The sequence below is a fragment of the Ahaetulla prasina genome, chromosome 7 (assembly GCF_028640845.1).
Source record: "Ahaetulla prasina isolate Xishuangbanna chromosome 7, ASM2864084v1, whole genome shotgun sequence".
Lineage (NCBI taxonomy): Eukaryota > Metazoa > Chordata > Lepidosauria > Squamata > Colubridae > Ahaetulla > Ahaetulla prasina.
The window spans coordinates 13,404,149-13,430,703 of NC_080545.1; the positions used below are offsets into that span (position 1 = coordinate 13,404,149).

Consider the following 26,555-nt stretch of genomic DNA (forward strand, 5'->3'; position numbering starts at 1 on the left):
ATCAAAATTCTCATAGTGAAGGCGGAAGCTGGGCGCCACCACTGTTCCCCAGAAGGAGGGGGCCTCAAACCTTCCCTCCTAAATTTCTCCATCACCTGATTTCAGTTTGCCACTGACTAAATGTGAACCAGCTACTAGTGTGCCATCTGTATGGGGTATGTTCAGCCTGGCTAGGAGAGGGTTCCTGATTCAAGCATTATGTTCACTCAGTTCCATATCTGGAGGGATTTACTTAACAGAATAACAGTTGGAAGGGCCTTAAAGGTCTTCTAGTCCAACTCCTGCTCAAGCAGGAAATCCTGTACCATTTCAGACAAATGGTTGAGCAATCTCTTCTTAAAAAATTTCCAATGTTGGAACATTCACAATTTCTAGAGGCAAGTTGTTCCACTCGTTGATTGCTCTCACTGTCAGGAAATGTCTCCTTTGTTCTAGATTGCTTCTCTCCTTGATTAGTTTCCATCCATTGCTTCTTATCCTGCCTTCAGGTGCTTTGGAGAATAGCTTGATTCCTCTTCTTTGTGATAACTCTTTAGATATTGGAAGACTGCTATCATGTCACCCCCAATCCTTCTTTTCATTAAACTAGACAGACCCAGTTCCAGCAAAGTAAACCTAATGTGTTTACTTGAAAGTAAGCGCATCAGATTTCAGGTGTCTTATTCAAAGCTTCGTTCTGTAGTATTTCTTGTAAATTTTGGAAGACTTAATTTGTTTGGGTGTTGTAGCAGAAACAGTTGGCTGAGACTAAGAACTCTATTGTTGAGGCATCTGATGACATGGGCTTTGTTTGGGAAAAATGCTGTTAGCCTTTCTGAGTTCTCAAGAAAATTTGCTTTGCATAACTACTAGCACTTAATGGGGTTATTGATATGGGAGCAGGCAAATTTTGTACTTGCTGGCTAATACGTAAATGAAGTAGAGCTATGTTTCCCAACCTTGGGTGCTTGAAGTTGTATGGACTTCAACTCCTAGAATTCCCCAGCCAGCATTTTTCATGGTGGTTGTTAAATAAATCATATGGTTGTTAAGCAAACTCTGATTGTTCGGTGAACCCATTCTTCCAAATAGACATTTTTTGTTGGAAACTGTCAAAAATACTATAAACCAGCAAAAAAGTCACAAATTATAGTCACATGATTGTGGGACACTGCAACTGGACGTAGCTGTGGTCATAAATTACTCCAGCTATTGTTGTTTTAAAAATAAGTTATGATTTGTTGGGTTATGTAAATCTAGCAAATTTTGTTTGTACATCCAATCATGGTTAAAAAAATAATGGTTTAGTGTAGTTTAATTCAATTGTCCTACATTTTATGAAGAACTTTTTAAAAAAACACCCTGAGATGCTCAAGTATTTCTTCCTTTATAGCTCACATCTAACAAGATCAGAACCTTGATTTTTTTATGTGTTTATTAAAACAAGTTACACTTTTCTTTTCCATTCCTCCAAATGCTGTCTCTTCCATAAGACAAGGGTTGTATCTGCTTATGAAATTAAGAGTAAATGCATAAAATTGAATTTCCTCAGACACCTCTTATTTTCATGGTGGTATTGCGTTCCATTTTTGTTGATCTCTTCATATATGAAATTTATATATAATCCGTTTGTGACAAGAGCCTGTTTTTTATTTTGATCACTTTTGGAATAGACTTCAATTTGCAGGCTTGACTGAATAAATTACATACAGAAGGGAAAAATAAGAGCAACCTGCAGCTAGAATAATACATAAATAAATCTGACTTTTCCAGTTTTTCTTTGGAGAGTGATATATAAACAGAACTTGAAATAGGGCAAACTAGTCATTTGTCCTCCCATACCTTGATGGAGGCATAGTTATCTCCTGGTGTTTCCTTGATTAGAGTGTTATTATCTGCCTGATTGTTTGGTGTTGATCCCTGCTTATCTGGGTATTGGTAGCTGGAAGGCATGCTTTGGGTCTTTTTGTTCCTTCCCAAGGTTTTTTAATGGACTCTTTTGACTTGTACTTGTATAGTTTATCTCTATCTCTATTGATGGGTGATTTGTCTGAATGTGGAGCTTCCAGGAATTCCTTAACTATTCTTTTATGCATTTAGCTTTGCTCTAGTCTAGGATGCTGACAGTTATCCAGTTGAAATAATGGCTGAGTCTATCCATATATTGTGAAATTAAGGAGTTTTCTTTGGGTCTTCTGACTTCTAGTTGGTATTCATGAATGTTCTCTCTAGTCTTCTGCTTGTTCATTTTACATAGGTAGACCTGGATATCTGTGAGACAGCCTGCTCCCAATGGCTCTCCAGGTACCGACTTAGACTAGGAAGAGCAAGATTGTTTAGGATTTTCTCTCTTAAAATATACAGTAGTGGCCAAAATTGTGGAAACCTTTTGGGAAAAGTGTATTTTTGAGGTTTGATGGCTAATAAAACCATTATTTTTTTTTGGAGTTTCAAGATGATTATATTCCACTGCTGGAATGGCCTGGGAATAGCCCAGACCTTCAGCCAATTGAAAATCTATGGAGCTGACTAAAGAAACTTCTAGTCAGAAGCAACCCAGCAATAAAACTCAGTTAATAGAAGCCATCATTCAATCTTGGTTTCACATGATAACAGCTGCTGAACTAAAAGACTTGGTTCACTCTATGGGAAGATGTTGTAAGGCCGTAATTCATGCTAAAGGTTTCCCAACTAAGTATTAACTGATATGGTGATAATTTTTGTATTTATCGTTTTTTTCTATGGTATATCTCATTTTTTCTACGTGTTTCATTTTTCTTCTTTATACTGTAACTGCTATTCTAATAGCAAATCCTTCATAGAAGGTATTGCATTACATTCTTGATTAAATTATCTTTCCATTGATATATAATTTTATGGTATTTCTCCAAAAAAAGTGCTGTTATTAGCTAGTTTTAGAAAATACACTTTTCCCAAAAGGTTTCCACAATTTTGGCCATTACTGTATAATCTACCAGATTCTGAGAGATGGGCTTTTTTGATTGTTAAAGCAGCATTCCCCAAAGCATGTTTTTACAGGCCTTGGTGATGATCTTAGAGGTAGTCCTCTTGTTTAAGAACATATATGTATATGAGTTATATATGTATATGAGATTATGATTCCTCAGCATAGGAATAGTGCATTATTGTTGGTTATTTTAATCTTCTTTTTGCATGACAGTAAATTGCTTGGAGTTGATGATTTGAATGGCATGTAAGCTTAATATACTATGAATATTACTCCCAATGGCTCAAGGAAACACTCATATCCAGGTGACTCATATCCAGGTGGTTAAGTAATGCAAAAACCATGCAGAAAAAGATTGTTGTTTGGCCCACAGATAAGAAACATAGGAAGCATATGTGAGATAGAGTCGTGGATAATGTATTTAATGTAATTAAAGAAGAGTTGGCAAGCTGAGGAGAATTGATGTGGTATTTTAGATTATTGTATGCTAACCCACAACAGAATCTGCTTGCTTTTGGCCTAGTGTGATGCGTAGAAGGAATTGCTGAATGAACCAAAGTGTAAAACCATAATTGGCTGATGGTTAAAATTAGATTCACACATCACCTTTTTTTTTATCCTTGGAATTTTGAACAAGTCCCGGTTCGCATATGACATTATGGCATTCACCAAGGCGCATACCCTAAAATTTCTAGACTTACATATTACTCTAGGCCAGTGGTGAAATTCAGCTGGTTCTATCCAGCTGGGGCAAACCGCTTGCGCCAGCGGCGGGAACCTCCACCCGCCCAGATGTCATCACGTCCCATTTTTGACCCTCTGTGCATGCGCAGAAAGCTCTGTGCATGCATGAAGGAGGTGTGCGTGCTCACATTTGCGAACTGGTAGTGAAAGTAAGTGGATTTCCCCCCTGCTGTAGGCTGTAAGTAAATAAACCACTTGCTGAGAATAGCCCATATATTAATATGTTGTGCGAATTCAGATTTACAGATTTAAACTATTCTGAAGTTTTCTCATCCGAATAATAATGAGCAGAAAGTCCACATACATTCAGTCTCCATGGAGTTACTCTTTTTTGAGAGATGTTTCCTTCTAAATTTGTCTCATCCTGTTTTAAGGATGAGATAAAATTAAGATTTAAATAACTCTGTGTACTTCTTGAGCGAGACATACTGTGTCACAAGTGGTGCTGGAACACTGTTAAATGAATTACACCTTGACACTTGGTGTCAAGTCAACTAAATCATATTTGGGAAGTTATTTTCAGACTTTTTGTAGTGCAAGAGTGAAACGTTTAAATTACGGTGTTTTTAGATGAATGTTCACTTGGAAAGATTAATATTAGAAGTTAAACTTACTGATGATGGAGGTATTTTAAATGACTGGAATCTTCACACCATTCTTGACTACATAACGTGTTTCTCTTTCTCCAAAGCATCTCCACTGTTGCTTTATGCAAATCGGCGTGATCTTCGGCTGGTGGATGCTGCGGACGTGACCGAGAATGCTACGATTGTGGTGGGTGGCTTGGAAGATGCTGCTGCGCTGGACTTCGTCTTCATCCATGGTTTGATATACTGGAGTGACGTCAGCGAAGAAGCCATTAAATGCACAGAATTCAACCAATCCGGAAGTGTGCAAAACATTGTCATTTCTGGGCTCTTGTCACCTGATGGGCTAGCTTGTGATTGGCTGGGTGAAAAACTGTACTGGACGGATTCTGAAACGAACCGGATCGAAGTTTCCAATTTGGATGGATCTTTGCGAAAGGTTTTATTCTGGCAAGAACTGGATCAACCCAGAGCAATTGCATTAGATCCTGCAAGAGGGTAGGTCCAATTCTTTATGTGATCAGAGCAATTTTTCCCAGCTCAATAGAGACTCCTGAGCAAAGAGGGCATGTCCAAACTGATGCTCTGCTGTGTCATTGTTTCAAAACTTTAATTAAGCAGTAATACAGGCTGTCTTCCCAGGAAACCCTGGTTGTATACAATGAGGGTTGTAAGCTAGGCTGGGAAGTTGAAGGAAGCCTGACTTGAGGGGGGAACTTTATTTTTTATGAAGTATTCTTTAAGACGGGTCTCCAACCTTGGGCTGGCTGAGGAATTCTGGGAGTTGGAGTCCACAAGTCTTAAAGTTGCCAAGGTTGGAGACCCCTGCTTTAAGAAAAGTTCTTAATTTTCCAGCATCCAAGAATAAAAAGTTAAACGATTTAAGCTCAATTGCATTAGCATTTTTATGTATAGATTCATGAACCACAATAACTGCAGCATGGTAAGCAAAACGGATGAGGGGGCCATGCACATGAACAAACAGAATTGTTCATGTGCATGGCCCCATGCAATTGCCATCTTGACTTTTTTGGAGTATGTTCTGTCAGCAATCCTGGAAGGATCGAAGTCAGTATAAATATTAACAGTAGGAAAAACAACAGGAGTAGGGTGTGCAAAACCCTCTTGTTTGGAGGAAGATGGAATGTTTTGAGCAACTTTGGAATTTCCATTTTCGTTTCAGACCGTGCCTATCCCTCTCTTTTAGGAATGCTAAGTAAGAATAAGTACAGTAAATGCTTACGTTTTCACAAGACTTGTTTTGGCCACCAGCGGCAATGTTGCTATCCACTGCCTTGTTATCAGTGGAGAAGGTACTACCATAAGCCTTTCAAAGAAGTAAGGCCCCTAAGATGCTCCTTAAAACCTTTGGTTCGGGGAAATTGGCCTCTGAAAGGCTTAATACACCTATGGTAGCCCCTCTAAAACAGGCAGAACTTTTGGGCTTCTCCCTCTTGGGGAAGGGAGCTCTTAAAATGGCCATGAAGTGGTCAGCAGGTATGTTATAAGTTTCCTCGTATGTGGAATGATCTTGAAAGTCGACCAACGTGTATCAACTACCTGTTCTCTTTAATCTATCCCAGATATCAAATGTCCTTGTGCAGAGTGTGAATTTCTTTGCCAGAATGATCAAAACACAAGTGTTCTGTAACAGTCCTCTTCATCTTTTTAAAAGACATAACAGATATATACGGTGAAGAGGTGCCTCCTTTTTTTTGAGAGAGATGAACATTTTTCATTGCAAATACATTGTTTTGTTTTACGGCAAGGTTGGCTGTTCTCCTCATGGTTTTAATCATAAAACCTAGTGTGAGCTATAGGATTTAAAGTCTTCCTTGAAAATGGTCATTTAAGTGTTGCTAACAGCTCATTAGTAACATATTCTCAGCTTTCCCCAATTTCTTCTCCTTGCATCTTCACCTTGTCGTCACTTCAACACTGAAAAGTCTTGGCAGGTGAAATGTCAAGCTAATTAAATTCAAATGTATTTTGTGGAGTTTTTAAAAAAAATAAATTGTGTGAGTTTGAATGTTGAATCATGATAATATAATCTGCTAACTACATATGTCAGAATTATTACCTAAACCTCTTGCTTGAGAGCAGATTCCCTAGGCATATGTTACTCTGAGAGTAAACACAAAGAACAATGAGAAAGACACTCACTGAATTTCATTTCAGTTTTGCAGGGGTTGATGCGGGCAGTTCATTGCTGTGTTGTAAGTCACCTTTGCTTCTGAATTAGAATCCAAATGATCATTCTCAAAAATTTAACAATATGTGCAAACTCAATTATTTCCTGAAGAAATGCCTAACTGGCACACTAAATTGCCACCTCGCTGGATATCCATTGACAGGAAATTGTTAAGAGTATCTGTTCTCCATTCCAATTGAAATGTGCATAAAATGAGAGGTGATTTTTTTCATGGAAAAAAAAAGGCATACTAAAAAAAATTCTGGTTGCCTCACATAAAAAAGTGGGATCACGCACATGTGGGGAAGCGCCAGAAACTGGAAGAGCAGCTCCCTGGCGTGTACATACGGGTGTGCTGGAAACCAGATGTGCGCTGGTCACCTGGTTTTCTGGTTTCTGGTGCGCATTTGCACGTGAAGATCAGCTGGTGCGCTGGAAACCAGAAGCTCAGCTTCCCAGCACACCTGGGAGCTGCTGTTCTGGTTTCTGGCGCTCCTGCACGTGCAAAGACCAGCTGGTACGCCGGAGTCCAGAAGAGCAACGGGGTGATGGCTGACATGCTCAGAGAAATGGCTCTGTGTGCCACTTCCGGCACGTATTCCGTAGGTTCACCATCACGGTCATAGAGAAAGAAAACAAAAGTGTTTTTTTATAAAACATCCCCCAAGCATGATCAAAATGAACAAATAAAAATTGAGCAAAGGTTAAAATTACACAAAAGCGTTGAAATAAATTTACCTTGGATATATTTACAGAGGCAGTAAAAATAACTCTTTGCAGCTATATTGTAGAAACATAATCCTGTAAACTCTTTGCTAAAAAGAGTTAGCAGCCAAGGAGCCGAACCATCTCAGATCTCACTCTTGGCACCAACTCACATTTCCTCCCATGACAAAGAAGGCCTGCTATACTTGAAGCCTTTTAGTTTGGAGCGAGGAGGAGACATGATAGAAGACGCCCTAAAAACTATGCACTATTACATATTACAGGTCATCCCCGACTTACAACTATCCATTTAGTGACCAATCAAAGTTACTATGGCACTAAAAAAGTGACTTACGGCCATTTTTCACCCTAATGATTGTTGCAACATCCCCATGGTCACGTGATCAAAATTCAGACGCTTGGCAACTAACCCGTATTTATGACGGCTGCAGTGTCCCAGGGTCATGTGGACTACCTTTTGCCACCTTCTGACAACTGTCATAAATACATGCCATTTGCCAAGTATCCGAATTTTGATCATGCGACTCTGGAGATGGTCATAAATGCGAGGATGGGTCATAAGTCACTTTTTCCAGTGCTGTTGTAACTTTGAACGGTCACCAAATGAATGGTTGTAAATCGAGGACTACCTGAACCAGGGTATGCCTACCTCACTAACTAACTAACTAACTAACTAACTAACCCCATTATCCAACTCAGATCAAGAACAGAGGTATCAAGCAATGTAGTTAATTGATACTTTGCTTCTGTTTGGAAGATGCTTACAGTGTATTTGGGGGGGGAAATGTGGATGTAATTGTTTCTCATACATATATATATATATTTAATCTCAGGTTCATGTACTGGACGGACTGGGGAGAAATGCCAAAGATAGAACGGGCTGGGATGGATGGTTCAAGCCGTTCAGTTATTATCAATGCAGATATTTATTGGCCAAATGGATTAACCTTGGATTATGAAGAACAGAAGCTGTACTGGGCAGATGCCAAACTGAACTTCATTCACAGATCAAATCTGGATGGGACTCATAGGTATGAATTAAGATGGTAATTTTAAAGGAAACCTGTGTTTTTATCTTAGACAAATGAAAAAAGGCAGCCCTCGACTCACAATATTATAGTTGAGCCTTGAATTACAGTCTTAAACCAGGATGGGCAGCCATAACTTCTTTACTGCCTGTGGATTTCAACTCCCAGAATTCCTGAGCCAGCTTCTGGGAGTTGAAGTCCACAAGTAGTAAAGAGGCTGCAGTGGCCCACTCCTGTCTTAAATCATGGTTGTCGTTAACCAGGTCACCATGTGTCTGTGACCAATTTAATGAACTTTTTTGTGGTGTTTATTAAGTGAATCCATTATACCCAATGGGCATTTTTTTTTGGCTAGATCCTTGGAGTGTAAACACCAGAAACTTTAAAAAAACATCTGAAAATCATGTTCACCTGGATACAGGAACACTTCAAAAAACCATAAATGCAAGCTGGTTGCCAAGTATCCAAAATATGGTCTTTGGTTGTGGCCATTGGAACTCCAGAATCGGGTTCTAAATCAGGAGCAGGTTCTACTTACTTTTACTACCAGTGCGTTCACTTCTGCGCATGCGCAGATCCTCTATGATGACATCCGGGTGAGTGGGCGGAGCCTACCCCCGAGTTTACTACCAGTTCGCAAGAACTGGACCGAACCGGGGGCAACCCACCACTGTTCTATATACTTTTGGGGGGCTCCATCGTAAATTTGAATAGTTGCTAAGCAACAGGTTGTTAAGCGAGGACTGCCTGTAATACAAGCCAATCTTTGCCCATGATTTCTCTGCTTTTGTTTTACTTTGTTAAATTTCAGATATCTTGATTTAGAATGATACTTTGTTTTTATCTACAGAAGAAAGGTAAAGGACAGTAAATTTCCTAAAATTTCTAAAGGAAATTTCTTAATTTGTTTGATTCAAGTAAAATCAAATGAGAATGAGAATTATTCTCTCGAGAGTTCTCACTATTAGAATTACTGGCAAGATGCGTATTCTTATGTTTTTGGAAAGATGGTTTTATCTTGCAAAATGCTTCTGTGTCTAGATCAATGCGAAGAGGGAGATGTCATTTTATGCCCACTGATCGGCTTGAATTTTAGTATTGGGATATTCCTGCCTTTGAGAACGGCTTTTAACAAGAAAATCTGGCATTTAAAAAAAAAAATATGAAGCACTGTGATTAATGCTTACTTTTAATTTTGCTCGTTTGTTTTTGTTTATTTTGCATGCTGTGTGGAATTCTTTCAACTGGGGGTAAATTATGAAAATGAATATTAAGTGTGGGGAAATTATGCAGCTATTCAAAACTATTTAAAATATTTATGAAGTTTAAAGTGCACTGAAATATAGAAACATTTACAAGTATGGCATGTCTTTGAATGGTATAATTTTCAGTCATTAGTAGTCTGACACTATAGCAGAAAGGAAAAAAAAGTGTTTGGCTTAGCAAATGGTCCCAATCAATACAGGTAGTCCTCGATTTACAACAGTTCATTTAATGACCGTTCGAAGTTACAATGTTATTGAAGAAAGTGACTTATGACAATTTTTCACACTTATGACCGTTATAGCATTCCCCATGGTCACATGAGTTACATTTAGATGCTTGACAGCTGACTCATATTTATGACGGTTGCAGTGTCCTAAAGTCATGTGATCCCCTTTTGTGACTTGACAGGCAAAAGTCAATGGGGAAGCCAGATTCATTTAACAACCATAATACTAATTTAAGAACTGCAGTGAGTCACTCAACAAATGTGGCAAGAAAAGTGGTAAAAGGGGGGCGAATTCACTTAACAAATTTCTCACTTAACAACATACATTTTAGGCTCATTTGTGACCGTAACTTGAGGACTACTTGTATTGTCCCTTCCCTGAGTAAGGATTACTCACAATATGGTCTTCTAATTGAATCTGACCACATGTACAACACACAATAAAACTGTACACCGTTACAAATTGCAGCTGGGAAAGTTTTTTTTCATAATTATGAAATCACTGTCTTTGGCTTATCTGTGGTTTTGTTTAGTTGGTTTGTGTCACTGATTCTTTTTTTTTTTCCTTTTTTTGGTCACTTGGAGTCACCCAAATATACTTACTGGATTCACTGTGGTTATTTATGTTTGTTTTTGTTTTTTTAAGCGAGCTCCAAAGAACCACTGGATGAATTTGGCCTGGTTTTTCAGAATAACAATTTTTTTAAAAAAAATTCTTTGAGTCACTCTGGGCCCAGGTGTTTTCATAATGGTGTTCTAATGGCTTGAGTGTTTAAATTCAGTGCCAGGAAAAGTGATCTTTTCCTTTACAACTAAATCTCACTTGTATAGTTTTGAGTCCTTTTTAGGACCTGACTGTATTAAAAACATATTACAGTCTTAATGTAAAAGACTGTACTTAATGTAAAGACTGAATGTAAAGAATTATCTTTGAATGTAGTTATAGTAAGAGATAAATATTTATTGGGAGTATCTACATGAAGACTTTTGTGAATGTTTGCAACTGTGTGAATTGTTTTTGGCTGATGATTGTGCCTCCTATTATTTAGCTCAACTCTTCTCCACACCCCCACCCCTCCTCCCCTGTTTTGACGTTATTGGCCAATGATTTTCTCAATAAGACAGACTGGAAAAGGATGGCAAATGAATGCCCAGTCATTCAGCAGTTATACCCAAGTTGCTTAATGGAAAAGGTGATCAAAGAGTAGAAATTTAAATGTGATCAAAGACGAATGAGAATTAAAATAGTGTGTTTTTGTTTCAAAAATTACTGATTTGAAATGGAAAGAACAAAAGAAAGTATTTACATGTCACTCATGATTTCTGCTGCTTATTACTGTTTGCTTCCATAGTAATTATTGACTGGCATATAAAATGAAAAGATACAATTTGGATGGAAAATATAGTTTCCAATCCCTCGACTTGCCCTTGCAGACTTCTGGTTCCTCTGGTCTAATTTTCAGTCTATCTAGCTCCATAATCTTATACAATAATTTACCACCAGATCAGATTGTTGTGACCAAGAATTATTTGGGTTTGGATGCTGCAAGACGACTATTATAGAAGTCGTATTGGCCATTTTTCAGCTAATAATAATATAAAGATCCTGGCACTGGGCTGCAATTTGGACTGTGACAAAGTGTGGGTGCATTTTGTCTGTTATTACAATTTTCATGCTTTCATTGGGATTCTGACTTTGAATGTCTGAGGTTTGTGGTAGCAAAGTTTGCCTCTGTTCTTACTCTAGAGGAATTGTGTGAAGTTGTGACAAAGACACCCAGGTACACACATCAGGAGTACTGTCATGTGTGTTCTGTTCCAAAATGCTGATGTGATTGCTAGGGACCTATTTGTTTTTGGGTTTTTTTTTTCTATACAGTGGTGGTGAGTTCAGAAGCATGTTAATCCATTTCGATCTATCATGGTAATACGTTCACATTGTTTGCTCTTATATTAAGTGCTTCTATATATTAAGTAATGGTTGATTATGTACCTTAAAGTCATTGTCGATGCTTAGCTACCACGTAAATTTTCTCCTAAGTGATCCTCCAACTTTTCCAACCACATCCCCATCCACTGAACTGAACTGTAACTGAATCCCACCCATCTTTGTGCTGGTTGTCCTCTTCTTCTCGTTCGTCCACTTTTCCCAGCTTTGAATCCTTTGCCAGAGAACATAAAGTATCCACAATAGGGTAATTTGAACCTATCATTTATGTCTCAAGTGAGAACGCCAGACTGATTTGTTCTAGCATCCATTTGTTTCCTTGGCTGTCCACAATATTCTTGGGATTTTCTTCCAACACAAAAGTTCAGAGTCTTCCTCTTCTGCTTTTTTAAAGTCCAATGTTCACTCCCGTAGATTGTGAGAGAGAATATCATGGCTTGCATTGTTCTGATTTTTATAGGTAGATACAAGGTGTAGTCGTCAACTTACGACCACAACTGAGCCCAAAAGTTCTGTTGCTAAGTAAGACATTGGTTAAGTGGGTTGTGCCCCCATTTCATGACCTTGCTTGGCACAGGTTTGTTTGTTTTTTGTTTACATTTATATCCCGCCCTTCTCCGAAGACTCAGGGCGGCTTACAGTGTATAAGGCAATAGTCTCATTCTATTTGTATATTTTTTACAAAGTCAACTTATTGCCCCCCCAACAATCTGGGTCCTCATTTTACCTACCTTATAAAGGATGGAAGGCTGAGTCAACCTTGGGCCGGGCTTGAACCTGCAGTAATTGCAGGTTACTGTGTTCTAATAACAGGCTTCTTAACAGCCTGAGCTATTCCAGCCAGTTGTTAAGTGAATCATTGCCGTTGATAATTTAGCGATACGGTTGTTAAGTGAATCTGGCTTCCCCGTTGGTTTTGCTTGTCGGAAGGTAATCAAAGGGGATTGCATGACCTTGGGACACAGCAACAACGGTTGTAAGTACGAACCAAATGCCAAGCATCTGAATTTTGATCACATGACAGTGGAGATACTCCAAAGGTTGTAAGTATGAAAAATGGTCGTAAGTCACTTTTTTCAGTGCCGTTGTAACTTTGAACGGTCACTAAATGAACTGTTGTAAGTCGAGGTCTACCTGTACACATCTCAGCAACTGAATATTTTTTCCAAAGCTTTCATGGCTGATCTCCAGCGTATTTCTTGACTGCTTGTTCCTTCACTGTTGATGGTTGAGCCTAAGGGGCAGATACTGTCCCCCATTTCAGTATCATCATTGCCGATTCTAAGGCTGGTTTATCTAGTTGGATTGTCACATTTTATTATCTCGCTACAAAACAGTGAAACACTGAATGTCTCAAGATTGATCTGAAAAAAAAATATTCTAATGCAATCCGTGCTTTGCTGAATTAACAGCCTTATCAAAAGTACAGGTTAGTTATAATTAATGATTGTAATTGCCAGGGTTATGAAGAACCAGGATGATTCATTCTATAAATGGATAGTTGCACATTCAATACAAAGGAGTTAATAAGAGAATGCTGAAAAACAGTGGAGTAAATTCAGTTAAGTCGTAGGAAAAGGAAGAATTCTGATTTTAGAATCTTATTTCATCTGGGTTTTTTTTCAGCTAAGCCCTTGATCAGCAAACAGATACCTGTTAAAGAGTGGCTTATGCACTTCAGTAAGATACTCTGGAATTATTTCTTAGATCCCAGTCCAAATCTCTTTCAAATATTGGATTTTTGCCTGGTTAATATATGAGATTAAGGGCTTTCTTACAAGCCTTTCAGACAGTAAAACACCCAGACAGGAAATACTGTCTCCAGAAATAGTCCTTTTTCTCATTAGTGGAGCAAAACAGTAGTTTAAACTTTCCTGATTAATGGGAGAATCTCTTTAAGACACTATCTCTCAAAGTAGTGGTGACCCGGATCCAATCAACTAATGGCTAGTACATCTTCTGAACATTTCTTCCAAGTTGCATATCTGAGCAAATCAAGATGCATGGAAGAAATACATTTCAGTATAGTCTCCAAATAAGGTCGCTGTAGGAAAAATTAAAAATGCAACTCTTGAGTTATCTTGCCAAGAAGGGATCAATCATGCTAAACCTTATGCAACTTTTGTGAATCTGGTGATGGCTTTTGACTCAACAGATAGAAATAGGCTGTAGCAAAAGTTCTACCATCCTTGTTGTTCATCCTGATTTTTCTCAATGTCATTTTATGTATAGATATTTCTCCCTTCACTTGACTCTGATTATTTTGTATTCACCAACGGTGCCCCCTATGTTAGGGACAAAGGAAAGGACCTCTTCATCGTTTTAAGACAAAATCATGTTGAAACAAGATGATGTGGTTCCTAACTGTCCCAGACACAAACCGTTTAAGCTCTGAAGTTTCACCAAACTTGGAATAATGTCCACAAAGAACCTGTTAGCCAATGGCATCCTTGTAATATGATTCTGCCTGTGTGCAATTCCATCTTCCTCAGTCTTGCATTCTGAGTCAGCTGTGCTTTTTCCCAAGATTGTTTTTCAGAGTGGTTGCCTCATTTACAGCATGTTAATTTGGATGTAATTGAGTCATGCCTCTGTGGCCAAGTTGGTGGCCAAGTTGGACCTCATTAGGAACAGATAGAATTGTTTCAGTAGTTTAACCTGAGCCACCACCTGAGCTCCAGGTGCAAAGCTGAATCCAAAACTTACTCCAGCCTGTGAACCTTACAATTTTAAAATGTTGATCTTAAATTAATTTTTATATTGTAATGTTAATTTTATACATTTTTGTAAGTTGATTAGAGACGTGAAATACAAACAAACCAACTTGATTCTTCCAAGGTACTACTACCACCACATCCAAAAGAGATCGAAAAGGTACTCTGTTTCCAAATGATACTTGATCTCTGATCAGGATCAGTTTTATCTTACCTGTGCTAAGTCTCAATTTTTGTTGGGAAACACCTGGCTGGGCAGGGGGGTGGCCTCAAGTGTGGAATTAGCCTTGAATCCGCTCACAGCCACAAGAGATCCAGAACTGACCCTCATTAAGCTCCATAGAGCTTTATCTATCTGTTCCCAAGATGAAGCTGGCCATCTCGGGACTTTCCTATATAACAGGTAGAATATAATAAAGCAGCAAGATTGAATTCTGTATGTGTAGGTCTGATTGCTTGTGCCTGACAATTTTTGAACCTAATCTCATTGTTGACCAAACATCAACCAAAGAAAGAGAAATGTCATCTGCATCTTGATGGCATATTGGTGAACTGTCTCATACACTTTATTTGCATGTTAAGTACAGTGGTGGGATGCTGCCGGTTTAGTAACTGGTTCAGTGAGTACGTGCTTTGCATGCACACATGCACTTCGCGCGCGTGCCTAAGGTGCTTGCAGGCAGCGCTGAAAATGGAGCATTTGGAAGCTCAGCTCTTTACCTTCCAAGCCAGCAACAGTAAGTAGAATAGCCGGGGAGGGGGGGAATCAGCTGTGCTGCACGATTGAGATGAGCTACAAAGCAGGAAGGACAGGATAGAGTGGGGGTTGGTGGGTGGGGCCAACCGATTGTCTGCGCTAGCAGTTCGTCCGAACCAGCCGAATACCACCTCTGATTAAGTAACATGAGATATAATGTCTTGGTTCTCACAATGGCATCTCCTGCATTGTTGGATAGTAGAAAACGACCCCTCCATCAGACGCATGAGGATCACTAGTGTACAAGAACTAAACACATGAGATCCTTCTTCGTCATCGCCTGAAACCAACACTGATTAGAGCAGCGGCCCTCAGCCTTTCGGATACCAGGGAACAGTTCTGTGGAGAGAGGTTTTTCTGGTAACCAGAGGGGGCGTGGTTTCCAATGCTGCCTGCATCCCATGGATGGGGCTTCGCTTGTTTGCGCAGCCCAGTTTCTGGCATTCCATGGACCAGTGCCGTTCCATGGACCGGGGGTTGGGGGAACCTCTGAATTAAGGTATTGCTGATTTTCTAAGTCATAGACCAGTGATGGCTAACCTTTTCCGGACCGAGTGCCCAAACTGTGTGCATGGGTGTGCAAATGCACATGCAGGTGCCCAACCTCCCAAAATGCAATGCCTGTGTGACCCCTGTGCATGCGCCCCACCCCCGCACATACATGTGCGTCCCCTGCAGCCCCCACACATATGCACACATGGCCCCATGCGCCCTACCCCCCACGCTTGTGCGCACAGCCCCCCCACACACCCCACCCTGCACGTGTGCGACAGGGACCTGAAGACCAGCTAGCTGGTGGGAGGCGCAAGCACATGCGCGGCAGAACTGAATTGGGGCAACGGCTCGAGTGCCATCAGAGGGGGCAAGTCTGGCACACGTGCCATAGGCTCGCCATCACGGTCATAGACCATCAGGTAGTTAGTTGCTGAGTTCTTCCTAAACAGTTAACCTGAATGAATTAGTGTTGTCTCCTTTCAGAAAGCTGTTTCTGAGTTTCCAGTCTAGCTAATAATCCTACAATCCTCAGAGGGATCCTTTCTAGGTAAACCAGACCAGGAAGTCAATAGTACAGGGTGACCAAAACTATTTCATTTGGCTATAGTAAGAAAGGTTTTCCCAGTTGCAGTGTATGGTAGTAAAAGTTGGACCATAAGGAAGGCTGAGCATCAAAGAATTGAGGCCTTTGAACTCTGGTGCTGGAGGAGACTCCTGTGAGTCCCTTGGACTGCAAGGCAATCAAACCGGTCAGTCTTAGAGGAGATCAACCCTGACTGCTCTTTAGAAGGCCAGATCCTGGATATGAAACTCAAAGACTTTGGCCACCTAATGAGAAGGAAGAACTCACTGGAGAAGAGCCTAATGCTGGGAAAGACTGAGGGCAAAAGAAGAAGGGGACGACAGAGAACGAGGTGGCTGGATGGATTCAGTGAAGCAGTCAGCATGAGATTAAATAGACTCCAGAGAATGGTAGAGGACAGGAAGGCCTGGAGGAACGTTGTCCATGGGGTCACAATGGGTCTGACACGACTTCGCAACTAACAACAAGAACAACAACAATAATAAGAGAATTTTGCAAGTCTGATGCATCTCCTCCAGGTAATTTGGAAGGCATTTCCTGAGCCATTTCTGAAATATTATCTTGAGTTTCTTGGACTTTAACAAAAATGTTCCCACTCCTTTAGGTAACAGTTCCTGCATATTTGTGGCAATGTTTCTTCAGGCCTAGATCCAAGTTCTGAGCGATGACTAAGTAGGGTGCTATTTAACTAAGGCCATTTAGATATGGCCACACACTAGAGGCAGTGTGATATAAACACTGATGCACAAATTGCAGAATTTTAAGGAACAGCTTGAGGAGGAAGGAGAGGAGACTTGAGAGGACCAAGAAACAAAGGAAGAAAAGACTTCTTTGTTCCTGAACTATTATTTGCAAATAAATCCCAGCTCTTTTATTAGCTTTGTAATTCCAGAATGCAGGCTACCATATTTTGCTTATAACTCAGTTTCTGTACAGGATACAACTGGGTTGGGCAGTTGTGACTGATTTTGTGAGGTCTCCCCTGAAAATACTTGCTTGTATTTAATTGTTTCAGCAAAATAGTATTCTCTTTTAATGGTTCTTTTCATTTCCTGGCTTTGTGGAAAATTGTACAATGACTTAAAAGTTCAGGCTGCGTGCATGAATACATGGATTTATTTAATTTAATTTATTCAACCCCAAGGCCTGGGAGAGCAGCCAGGTCTTTAAGGCTTTCTAGAATGTCAGGAGGGCGGTAGCCAGATGGGGGAATCTTCATTCCAGAGGGCAGGCAACATGACAGAGAAGATGAGTTTCTGGGCTCCCAGTAGGAGACCTTGCTTTATTGACGAGATCCGGAGTGACCCAACTCGGTTGGATCAAACTGGCTTGGCTGAAGCCACAGGAGATAGGTCCATGATGGCAAACCTATGACACACATGCCGCAGGTGGCACGCAGCACCCTCTCTGTGGGCATGCGAGCCATTGCCCCAGTTCAGGTCTGCTGCGCATGCACGCGCGTCTCCCACTGGCCAGCTGGTCGTCGGGTCTCTGTCGCGCATGTGGGTGGGTGGGCGCGTATGGGGGGACTATGCGTGCATGTGCGGGGGGTAGGGAGTGTGCGAGGGTGGGGCGCATGCACGGAGGGCGTGCACGCATTGCATTTTGGGGGTTCGGGTGCGTGTTTTGGGCACTTGGTCCAGAAAAGGTTAGCCATCACTGAGATAGGTGGTCCCTCAAGTCACCAGGCCATAGGCAATCTAGAAGTCCATAGGCGATTAATAGTATCTTGAATTGCATCCAGAAGCATATTAATAACCAGTTCAACTTGCGAAGCAGAGATGGTACATGGGCATACCAGGGCACACCAATCACTGCCCGTACCACTTCATTTTGGACCAAAATGAAGCTCCAAACAGACCACATTTCAGTAGTCAAGTCTTGAAGCGACATAGGGCCTGATGGCTCCTGATCTAGGAAGGAACACAACTGGTACATCAGGCAAAGTTTTGCAAAGGTTTTCCCGGCTACAGCTGCAACCTGCACATTAAGCAGGAGCTGTAAGTCCAGCAATATACCCAAATCGAGCACCATTCTTGAATGGGGAAGTGCGCCCTGATGGGTAACTCTGCCCACAGTCTGAAATTCAGTCCTGAGGTTGACTTAGCCCTCCATCTTTCCAAGGTTGGTAAAAATGAGGATCAAGATTGTTGGGGAGCAATTTGCTGACTTTTGTCAACTGCCCAGAGTGTGTTGTTACAGCACTATGGGATGGTATATAAATCTTAAGTGTTGTTGCTATTGCTATTCCATCCAAGGCTAAAGATGGAACATTCTGGGTTCTGGATGGCTGTAAATCCACAGCTACTACCGTAGGATTGAATCAGAGATAGTTCGTCCCCATAGATAATTCGTACAATATGTAGGCGCTAAGATGGGGCCTACTTATTTATTTGCTGAAATGGTGCCATAATTCAACAGAAATGATCTGCAATAATCTTAATTTCCCAGAAGAAAAGAGAAGTATCAGAATACTTACTGAAAAAGAAGTCATGAACTTCGGACACTGGGTTTGCTTTGCCAAGGTTTTCTTTTTTCTCAGAGAGAACAAGTGCATTTTTCAAATAGTTGTTTGACAATACTGAATTCCAGAAGGACTGAAATGCAGGGCTTATGTTTTGCCTGCTAAAGAAGAAGAATCAATTAATTCCCGTTTCACCTTGCAGGAACAGCCCTAATGAATAGTTAACATATTCCTGGTGGAAATTAAATTCACTTTATAATCTCTGGGGAAACATGCTTCCTAATGCGATGAGTGTTTTTGCATTCTCTGTACTGTATGTTGGAGAACAGAATAATAATTCAGGAGCCATTCACCATTTACTGGTAAACTCTTTCTGAATATTTGCACTCGGATAGTTCTGATTAGAACAAATTAGTGTTGGAGAGGAGAAAAATTAAAGCAACTTCTGTTTGGAGCTACAGCAATAGTAGGGATTTATGTTTTAAAATAACATACATTTTAAAAAGTCCAATAGAACGTAATACTAAACACAATTTAAATAAAGAAGTTTTAAAAGTATTCTGTATTCCTAACTCAGAGCATTTAAGATTGATAATTGGTTATTTCAGTTACATCTAGATTAGTCCATGTTTTTCTGTTAGTATTCAAACTGGAGGCTAAAATATTCAAAAATGGTTGCAGGAACTGGGTATGTCTAGTTTAGTGAAAAGAAGGACTAGGGGAGACATGATAGCAGGGTTCCCATATCTAAGGGGCTGCCACAAAGAAGAGGGAGTCAAGCTATTCTCCAAAGTGCCTGAGGGCAGGACAAGAAGCAATGGGTGGAAACCAATCAAGGAGAGAAGCAACTTAGAACTAAGGAGAAGTTTCCTGACAGTTAGAACAATTAATCACTGAAACAACTTGACCGCCAGAAATTGTGGGTGCTTCATCACTGGAAGTTTTTAAGAAGAAATTGGACAACCATTTGTCTGAAATGGTAAAGGTTTCCTGCCTGAGCAGAAGACCTCCAAGATCCCTTCTGTTACTCTGTTCCGTTCCACTCCACTCCAATCCACAGCGGCTATAAATAGAAGAATATAGCAGGTTCTTAGCATTAAAATGTGTCTGAAATGTCATCATTTCAGGCACATTGTTGCACAAACTTAAATTCAGAACTCAGCAAGGTTTATTTGCAAATAAGCATCCGTACACTTTGTGCTGTTCCTAACATGGACGGGAGAAAGAGTTTGACTGGGTGAAATCTTTAATATATCTTGAAATCTAATTAAATGATTGCCATCAGAATCTCATTTCTAAACGTTGATAATTATTTTCCCTTTTAAAACACAATGTCCCACACACCATGATTTCTTTCCAGTATAATTGAGTATGTCTGTTCTAATGGCCATCATCTTTTCTTTATATCCAAGTAGTCCTCAGCTTACAATCATTTGTTTAGCAATTTTTTGAAATTATAGTGGCACTGAAAAAAGTTACTTATGACTGGTTGTCACACGTATGACCATTGCAGCACCGCCATAGTTATGGGATCAAAATTTGGGCGCTTGGCAACTGGCATCTATTTATGATGGTTGCAGCGTCCTGGTCATGCGATCACAATTTGCAACCTTCTAACAAACTGAATGGGGGAAACTGGACTTGCTTAATGATGACCTGATTCACTTAACAACTGCATTTATTCGTTTAACAAGCGGGGGGGGGGGAGATCATAAAAGTGGGTGCAACTCACTTAACAACCTTGCTTCAGCAGTGGAAATTCTGGTTGTTAAGTTGAGGACAACTTTATCTAATGCAAAGAGTCTGCTGAACGGAGCTTGCTTTTGAGCAGTCTAGAAGTCAGTTTTTTGAACCCATTCTGGGAAATCCTCCTGTGGCAGACACAGCGTGCTTGTGGGAATTAATTTATATGGTGGTGGGAAAAAGCTTGTCGTCCTGATTAGGTTCTGCAGTCTTGTGGCATTGCAAGCCAATAGATGCCCTCTCTGGTCCCGTTAAATAATTACTGTGTCTATTTGTACACCGATTTGTTTCTCCTTCACTGCTGTACAAATTACATTAAACAAAAATTTTAAGACTTAAATGGTGAAATGTTCCATCAGGCTCATGAATCAACTCTTTGACTTCATTCAAGGGGCTAATAGTCTGAAAATAATTTTAAGACTTGAATGGTGAAATGTTCCATCAGACTCACCAATTAACTCTTTGAGTTCATTCAGGGGCTAATATTTTGAAAATAATTTTTCACATTTAACGTTCCATCAGACTCATGGATTAACTCTTGAAGTTCATTCAGTGTCTAATATTCTACTTGAAAAGTAATTAAAAGGAAGGCAATCATGCCTCTCAGCTGTTTCAAGGGAGAAAAGATACAGACTGCAAATTTCACAGTTCCATCCTGATTTTCAAGAGGGTAGACAGGGAAGGTTAGAGAAGGATGTAACATGCTGGCCTTTTCTAGATCCAGGGAGATAATTGATGGTGTAATACACTTTTTATTTATTTCCAGGCAAGCTGTGATTAAAGGATCTCTGCCACATCCATTTGCTCTGACGTTATTTGGTGACACCCTATATTGGACGGATTGGACAACTTGCTCCATCCTGGCCTGCAACAAATACACTGGACAGAACCTGCGTGAAATACATTCCAACATCTTTTCTCCCATGGATATCCACGTCTTCAGCCAACAGCGACAGCCCAGTGGTGAGTCTCTCTTGCTGTCCCCAGAATGCCCAATGTGGAAATTCTCATTCATTTTGTAGGTTTTTCAGACTGTCACACGTACAGTTTATATATATACAGCGTAGGTACCTAGCCGCTGTGCTTATTTTTTTGCAAGGGGGGGGGAGATTAGGCAATATTTTTGTGGTTGAAGAAGTTGAATAGTAAACAGAAAAAGAACAAAGGAAATATAGCTAAATTTAATGCACGTTAAGAGTAGTTCATTTTGTTTGTCAGACAGAAAGATCAGATGCCTTGGTCTTTAGCATATTGATTTTTAAATTTGCCAGTTTTAGCTTTAAATTACAGAAAAAATGCCCAAATTTACTGCTGTAAATCAGTCATGTTGCTATCATATTTCAACTAAAGTTTGTCAGAGCTACAGATAGGTCTGTGGATGACTTTTCCTCTATTATTGGATAAGGATAGGTGTAGAGGAAAATTAAAATTCAGAAGTGCTGCTTATATCTTCCCACTCTCTGTTGAACAAGTGAGAACACTTTTTACCCTATCTGTAAAACCTGGTGGTCAGAGAATGCAGGAGGACAACTTAGGTATAGTCACTTTTAAAATGATGCATTGAAAGGCTTAAATATTGTGTACAGTCAGTACTCGACTTACAATTGTTCTTTTAGTGACCATTCTGAGTTACAACATAACTGAATAAAGTGACTTGCAATACATCCTATGACTGTTGTAGTATTCCCATAGTCACGCAATCAAAATTCAGGCACTTGGCAACCAGCATATACTTATGATGGTTATAGTGTTCTGGGGTCACATGGTCACCATTTGCCACTTTATTGTTTGTTTAATTCATTTGCTGCCCATCTCCTAGTGAAAGACTGGGTGGATTCTGATAAGTTAGTGGGTGAAACCAGATTTGCTTAATTTGCTTAATCACCTAAGAGCCACAATGATTTGCTTAACAACTGTGGCAAAGAAAAAAAAGATGATAAAATTAGGCATGATTTCCTTAACCACCTTGCTTAGCGATATAAATTCTGGTCCCAATTGTGGTCATAAGTTGAGGATTATCTGAAAAAAGGATTTAGACAAACTATATAAAGAAATATGACTGTGTAAGTTTCTCCCTACTTATTGGAAGATTTGAAAATTCCAGGGAAAACTTAAAAGTTTACTTATGGCCTGTTCACAAGTGTACAAGAGACTCTCTCTTCCCAAGTGGCACTACTGACTATTGAATCCTTCCTAAAGGAACCTTTTCTGTTCATTCTGAAAACATCTTCTCTCTTAGTTGGTCTCCAAGAGTAGAGATGACTGTGGTTCGGCCTATATTTATAGGAAGCCAGAGAGAGCAAATATTTCCATGGACTACACTGTTCTACACTGTTCCAGTAGGGCTTTCCGTTTTCCTTTACACATGCATGTACAGATCCACTGTACATAAATACCCATCCCTGCAATTCAGATGCTGCATGTAACGTGGTCTGCCTTGAGCTGCTTTGGAGGGTGTTCAGCACCCCATATTCGTTTTATCTTTCATACTTTCCCCCTCTTGATAAGGCAGGTGTGCTACTAACGGGGAAAACTGTTCTGTTCTTTCTGTATTTGACAGCTACAAACCCGTGCAGGAATAACAACGGTGGCTGTTCCCATCTGTGTTTGATGTCTCCCATCAAGCCTTTTTATCGGTGTGCCTGTCCCACAGGTGTGAAACTCCTTGAGAATAAGAAGACTTGCAAAGATGGTAAGTTGGGCATAAGCATCAAGCAGGTCAGGGAGATGGTTGCGACCAGGTGATGAAAGCCCCATCCCCTTTTTTTATAGGCATCACAATACACCTGCCACCAAAGTAATCCAACTGGAAGATTTAATATTTGTTTAATTTATAATTCCACCACTGATGCTTTCCCCATTTGATGCCTCAGGGCTGTCCTCCTGCAGCTGCGCTTCAGCCAAATCACTCTCAGATGGCTACTTAGAGCCATTGACCAACTCCCCTCCTAACATGCCAGGAACTGGTTTATTCTCCCCCCACCCGCCCCCGACATCTGGGGAAGCATCCGGGGGATGATCACACTAATACTCCTTTCTCTTCCTGTTTTCCCCCACAACAACCACCTGGTGGGGTAGGGTGGAGAGAAAGTGACTAGCCCAAGGTCACCCAGTTGGCTTTCATAGCTAAGGTAGGACTAGAACTTGCATCCTTCTGGTTTCTAACCTGATGCCTTAAGCAGTAAACCAGATTGGTATCCTAATAGATATATGAATGCCCATGGTAATTTTCCCCGACTAAGAATGGCCATAGGTGATGAATTGGCCAAAATTAGTAAAAACAACAACAACAACAACAATCCTATCTTATCTAAGTTTCATGAAGCAGGATTTGTAAAAGGCATTTTCTCTCCATGGCATCTCGCCTGTTATTCAGTTGCCCATAGTTGCAACTTTAACTTTTTCAGTTGCAACTTTAAGAACTAACATTGTGGTTCATTCAACTTTTCCCCTTTATGCCACTTCCCAATCAAGCCAATAAACCTCATTTTTAAGTGGTTTAAAACAAAAAGAGGAAATGGAAGAAAGTAAGCCCAGCTGTGCCGTGCTGAATTTTAACTTTTTCTCAGGGGGGAAAAAAAATACGTCTGCTATCCATCAACCCCTTCATTGCTGTAATTGTACCAACAATTTTTTTTCTTTCCCAAACTGAATAAAAATTAAGGAAAAGATCTATTAGTGATAAATTACTTGGAACAAATATTAATTTTCTGCAAGGGATCGAACATTTTAACACAGTAATTCAAACCTCCCAGGCTCTCAGATAGTCAAACTTTTTTTCTGCTGTGTGTGTGTGTGTGTGTGTGTGTGTGTGTGTGTGTGTGTGTGTGTGTAATACTGTGTGGAATTTATAACATTTATACTACTTGGCCCTGATGGAAAATCTGTGCAGCAAAGGTGAAATCTGGCTGACCTCACTAGTGTAGTTTCCATGACGACTAATTTTTCAGGGAGGCAGGGAGTCCTCACAATTTATAGCAGAGAGAAACCTTTTTGTAAGTCTCTCGTTTTTAATTCACTCCTTGAAGGCCCAGTTGCCCTTTGCTTCCTGTTTCCAGCAATTCCAAAAATCTTTAGGGAAAACTTTTTTTTTTTAGGAAATTGCATAAAATTAAATCTGCGGTTAAGTGATTTTTATGGCTGATAGCACAGTCAGGCCACTTAAGTTCAGTGGCTGCCTGCTTTCGAAACAATTTTTAAGCATGAATGTGGATCAGAAACTCTCTTTGCTACCACTTAGTTCCTAAATAATCCTAGAGAGCAAGAGCCAGCCAACGTAGAGAGAGAAGGGAAAAAAGGGCTTGCTGGTAAAATGATCTTACAGTGGCTTACAGAGTTGTCTTAGAAATGTTTGTGGTGTGTAAAACACTCCCTGATACTGGTCATACCATTCATATGTGGCTGTGGCTTTTTTTTTCTGTTATGATACAATCTTGACTGAAGAATCAGTCGGTTTGGCTTTTGAAAGAACAGCCAGAATGTTATTCACTTCCTTGGCATAATCTATATATGATTTCCTCCATTGCTAGAGTAAATAGAAGTATAGGTAGCCCTCGACTTATGACCACAATTGAGCCATAAATTTCTATGGCTAAGCAAGGCAGTTGCTAAGTGAGTTTTGCCCGGTTTCACAACCTTTTCTTGCCACTGGTTGTTAAGTGAATCACTATGATTGTTAAATAAGTAACCCCGATGTTATGTGAATCTAGTTTCCCCATTGACTTTGCTTGTCAAAGGGTCGCAAAAGCTGATCACACGACCTCAGGACATATGAAGCCGTTGCCAAGCCATCTGAATTTTGATCACGTGACTATGGGGACACTGCAACGGTCATAAGTGTGAAAACAGTCATAAACCACTTTTTCCAGTGCTGTTGTAACTTTGAGTGGTCACTAAATGAATGGTTATAAGTCGAGGACTACCTATACTTGCAGAGGTCCTCAAATACATGTATAGGGTTGTCTTCTCCATCCAACATTGGCCCACGTTCTCTAGCAGTGAAATTCTGAATTTCTGAAGTACTTGCACCACCATGATAGAGAGCTACCCAAAGTATCTTCATTTTATCCTATATTTTTTGTTCCTCCTTGTGTGGCTTTTATCAATCAGATCTAAGTTCATCTAGCATCAGAGAAACCTGCCTGAAGTTAACTTTCATTCCTCAAAAGATGGACATTTCTTAGTTCTGCCCCATCCTGAGCTCAAACTAAACTTGGATGGATTCATATAATACAGTAACTAACATAAATCCTTTTTACTTAATTTATGTGAATTCCTCTGCAGCAAAGTCTTTCTTCTCCCACAGCCTTTCAAGGTAGTTCACAATTACTGACCTTTATCAGGCTTGGAGAGTGGCCAGGCCGATATCTTTCAGATGCAGCAGTACTTGGCAAGAATGCAGAAATGAACTAATTGTCTCCTGCAAACATGCTCCCCTTTCACTCCTCTTTTATTCTCTATGGGAGGAGCCCTTCATTGTCCACCTGTGGCCTTACTCCCAAGGCAACCCTAGTTCCTTAGCTGTTCCTGTTGTCTGGCAACACTTTGAATGTGCACACTGGGAACAGGCTCCAGCTGTTCGTCTGCCTCACTGATATCTGACTCCGAAGGCAGCCGATACCTGTCATACGGCCCTGGCCCCCTCTCTGCCTCTGACACAGAGCCCTCATCAGAGCCCTCCCCAGACTCCAGGACTGGCCCATGTTTCTCCCCAACCTCCTTATTGTTCGAATCTGCTGCCAGCTCTGCTGGCTGCTGGGGGCCACAACATAAGGAAACAGAATGGATGGGGCCATTGAAGAAGCTATTCCCAAGTAGTTATGAAATTGTCTTTTTTCACATGATGTCGTAAGTAGTGTCTTAATCCTTCTGCTGTCAAGAAGAGGGGCAAGTGCTCTTCTAGACTCATGATATGGCCCTGAGCTTCAAGAAGGCAGATTCTGAGTTGAGCGTGGGGCGGAAAACCCCAGCAGTAAGAAGCAGAAAAGGTCCGTTGAAGGGGGTGTGAACTTCTTGTCATCTCTTTTGAAAAAGCTGGGCTTATTTTCCTGGTCTCGCACAGAAGCTGTACAGTCCCAGAAAACCATGGATTACAGGAGGCAACATAATCAGTCACCGCCTTAACCCTTGAGTTTGT

General features: G+C 40.4%; 1 protein-coding gene across 3 annotated transcripts in view; it reads left to right on the forward strand.

Moving 5' to 3' along the window:
* The window catches only part of LRP6 (LDL receptor related protein 6), an 84,256-nt gene that overhangs the window by 7,854 nt on the left and 49,847 nt on the right, over positions 1-26,555 (forward strand). For 2 of the 3 annotated variants that reach the window (XM_058190652.1, XM_058190651.1), the window contains exons 2-5: positions 4,383-4,776; positions 8,029-8,226; positions 21,186-21,382; positions 22,980-23,111. In XM_058190652.1, coding sequence (XP_058046635.1) covers positions 4,383-4,776; positions 8,029-8,226; positions 21,186-21,382; positions 22,980-23,111 — 921 coding nt within the window. Of the gene's footprint in view, positions 1-4,382; positions 4,777-8,028; positions 8,227-8,578; positions 8,773-21,185; positions 21,383-22,979; positions 23,112-26,555 lie in introns of those variants that run through there. The other variant, XM_058190653.1, reaches the window with a different exon arrangement.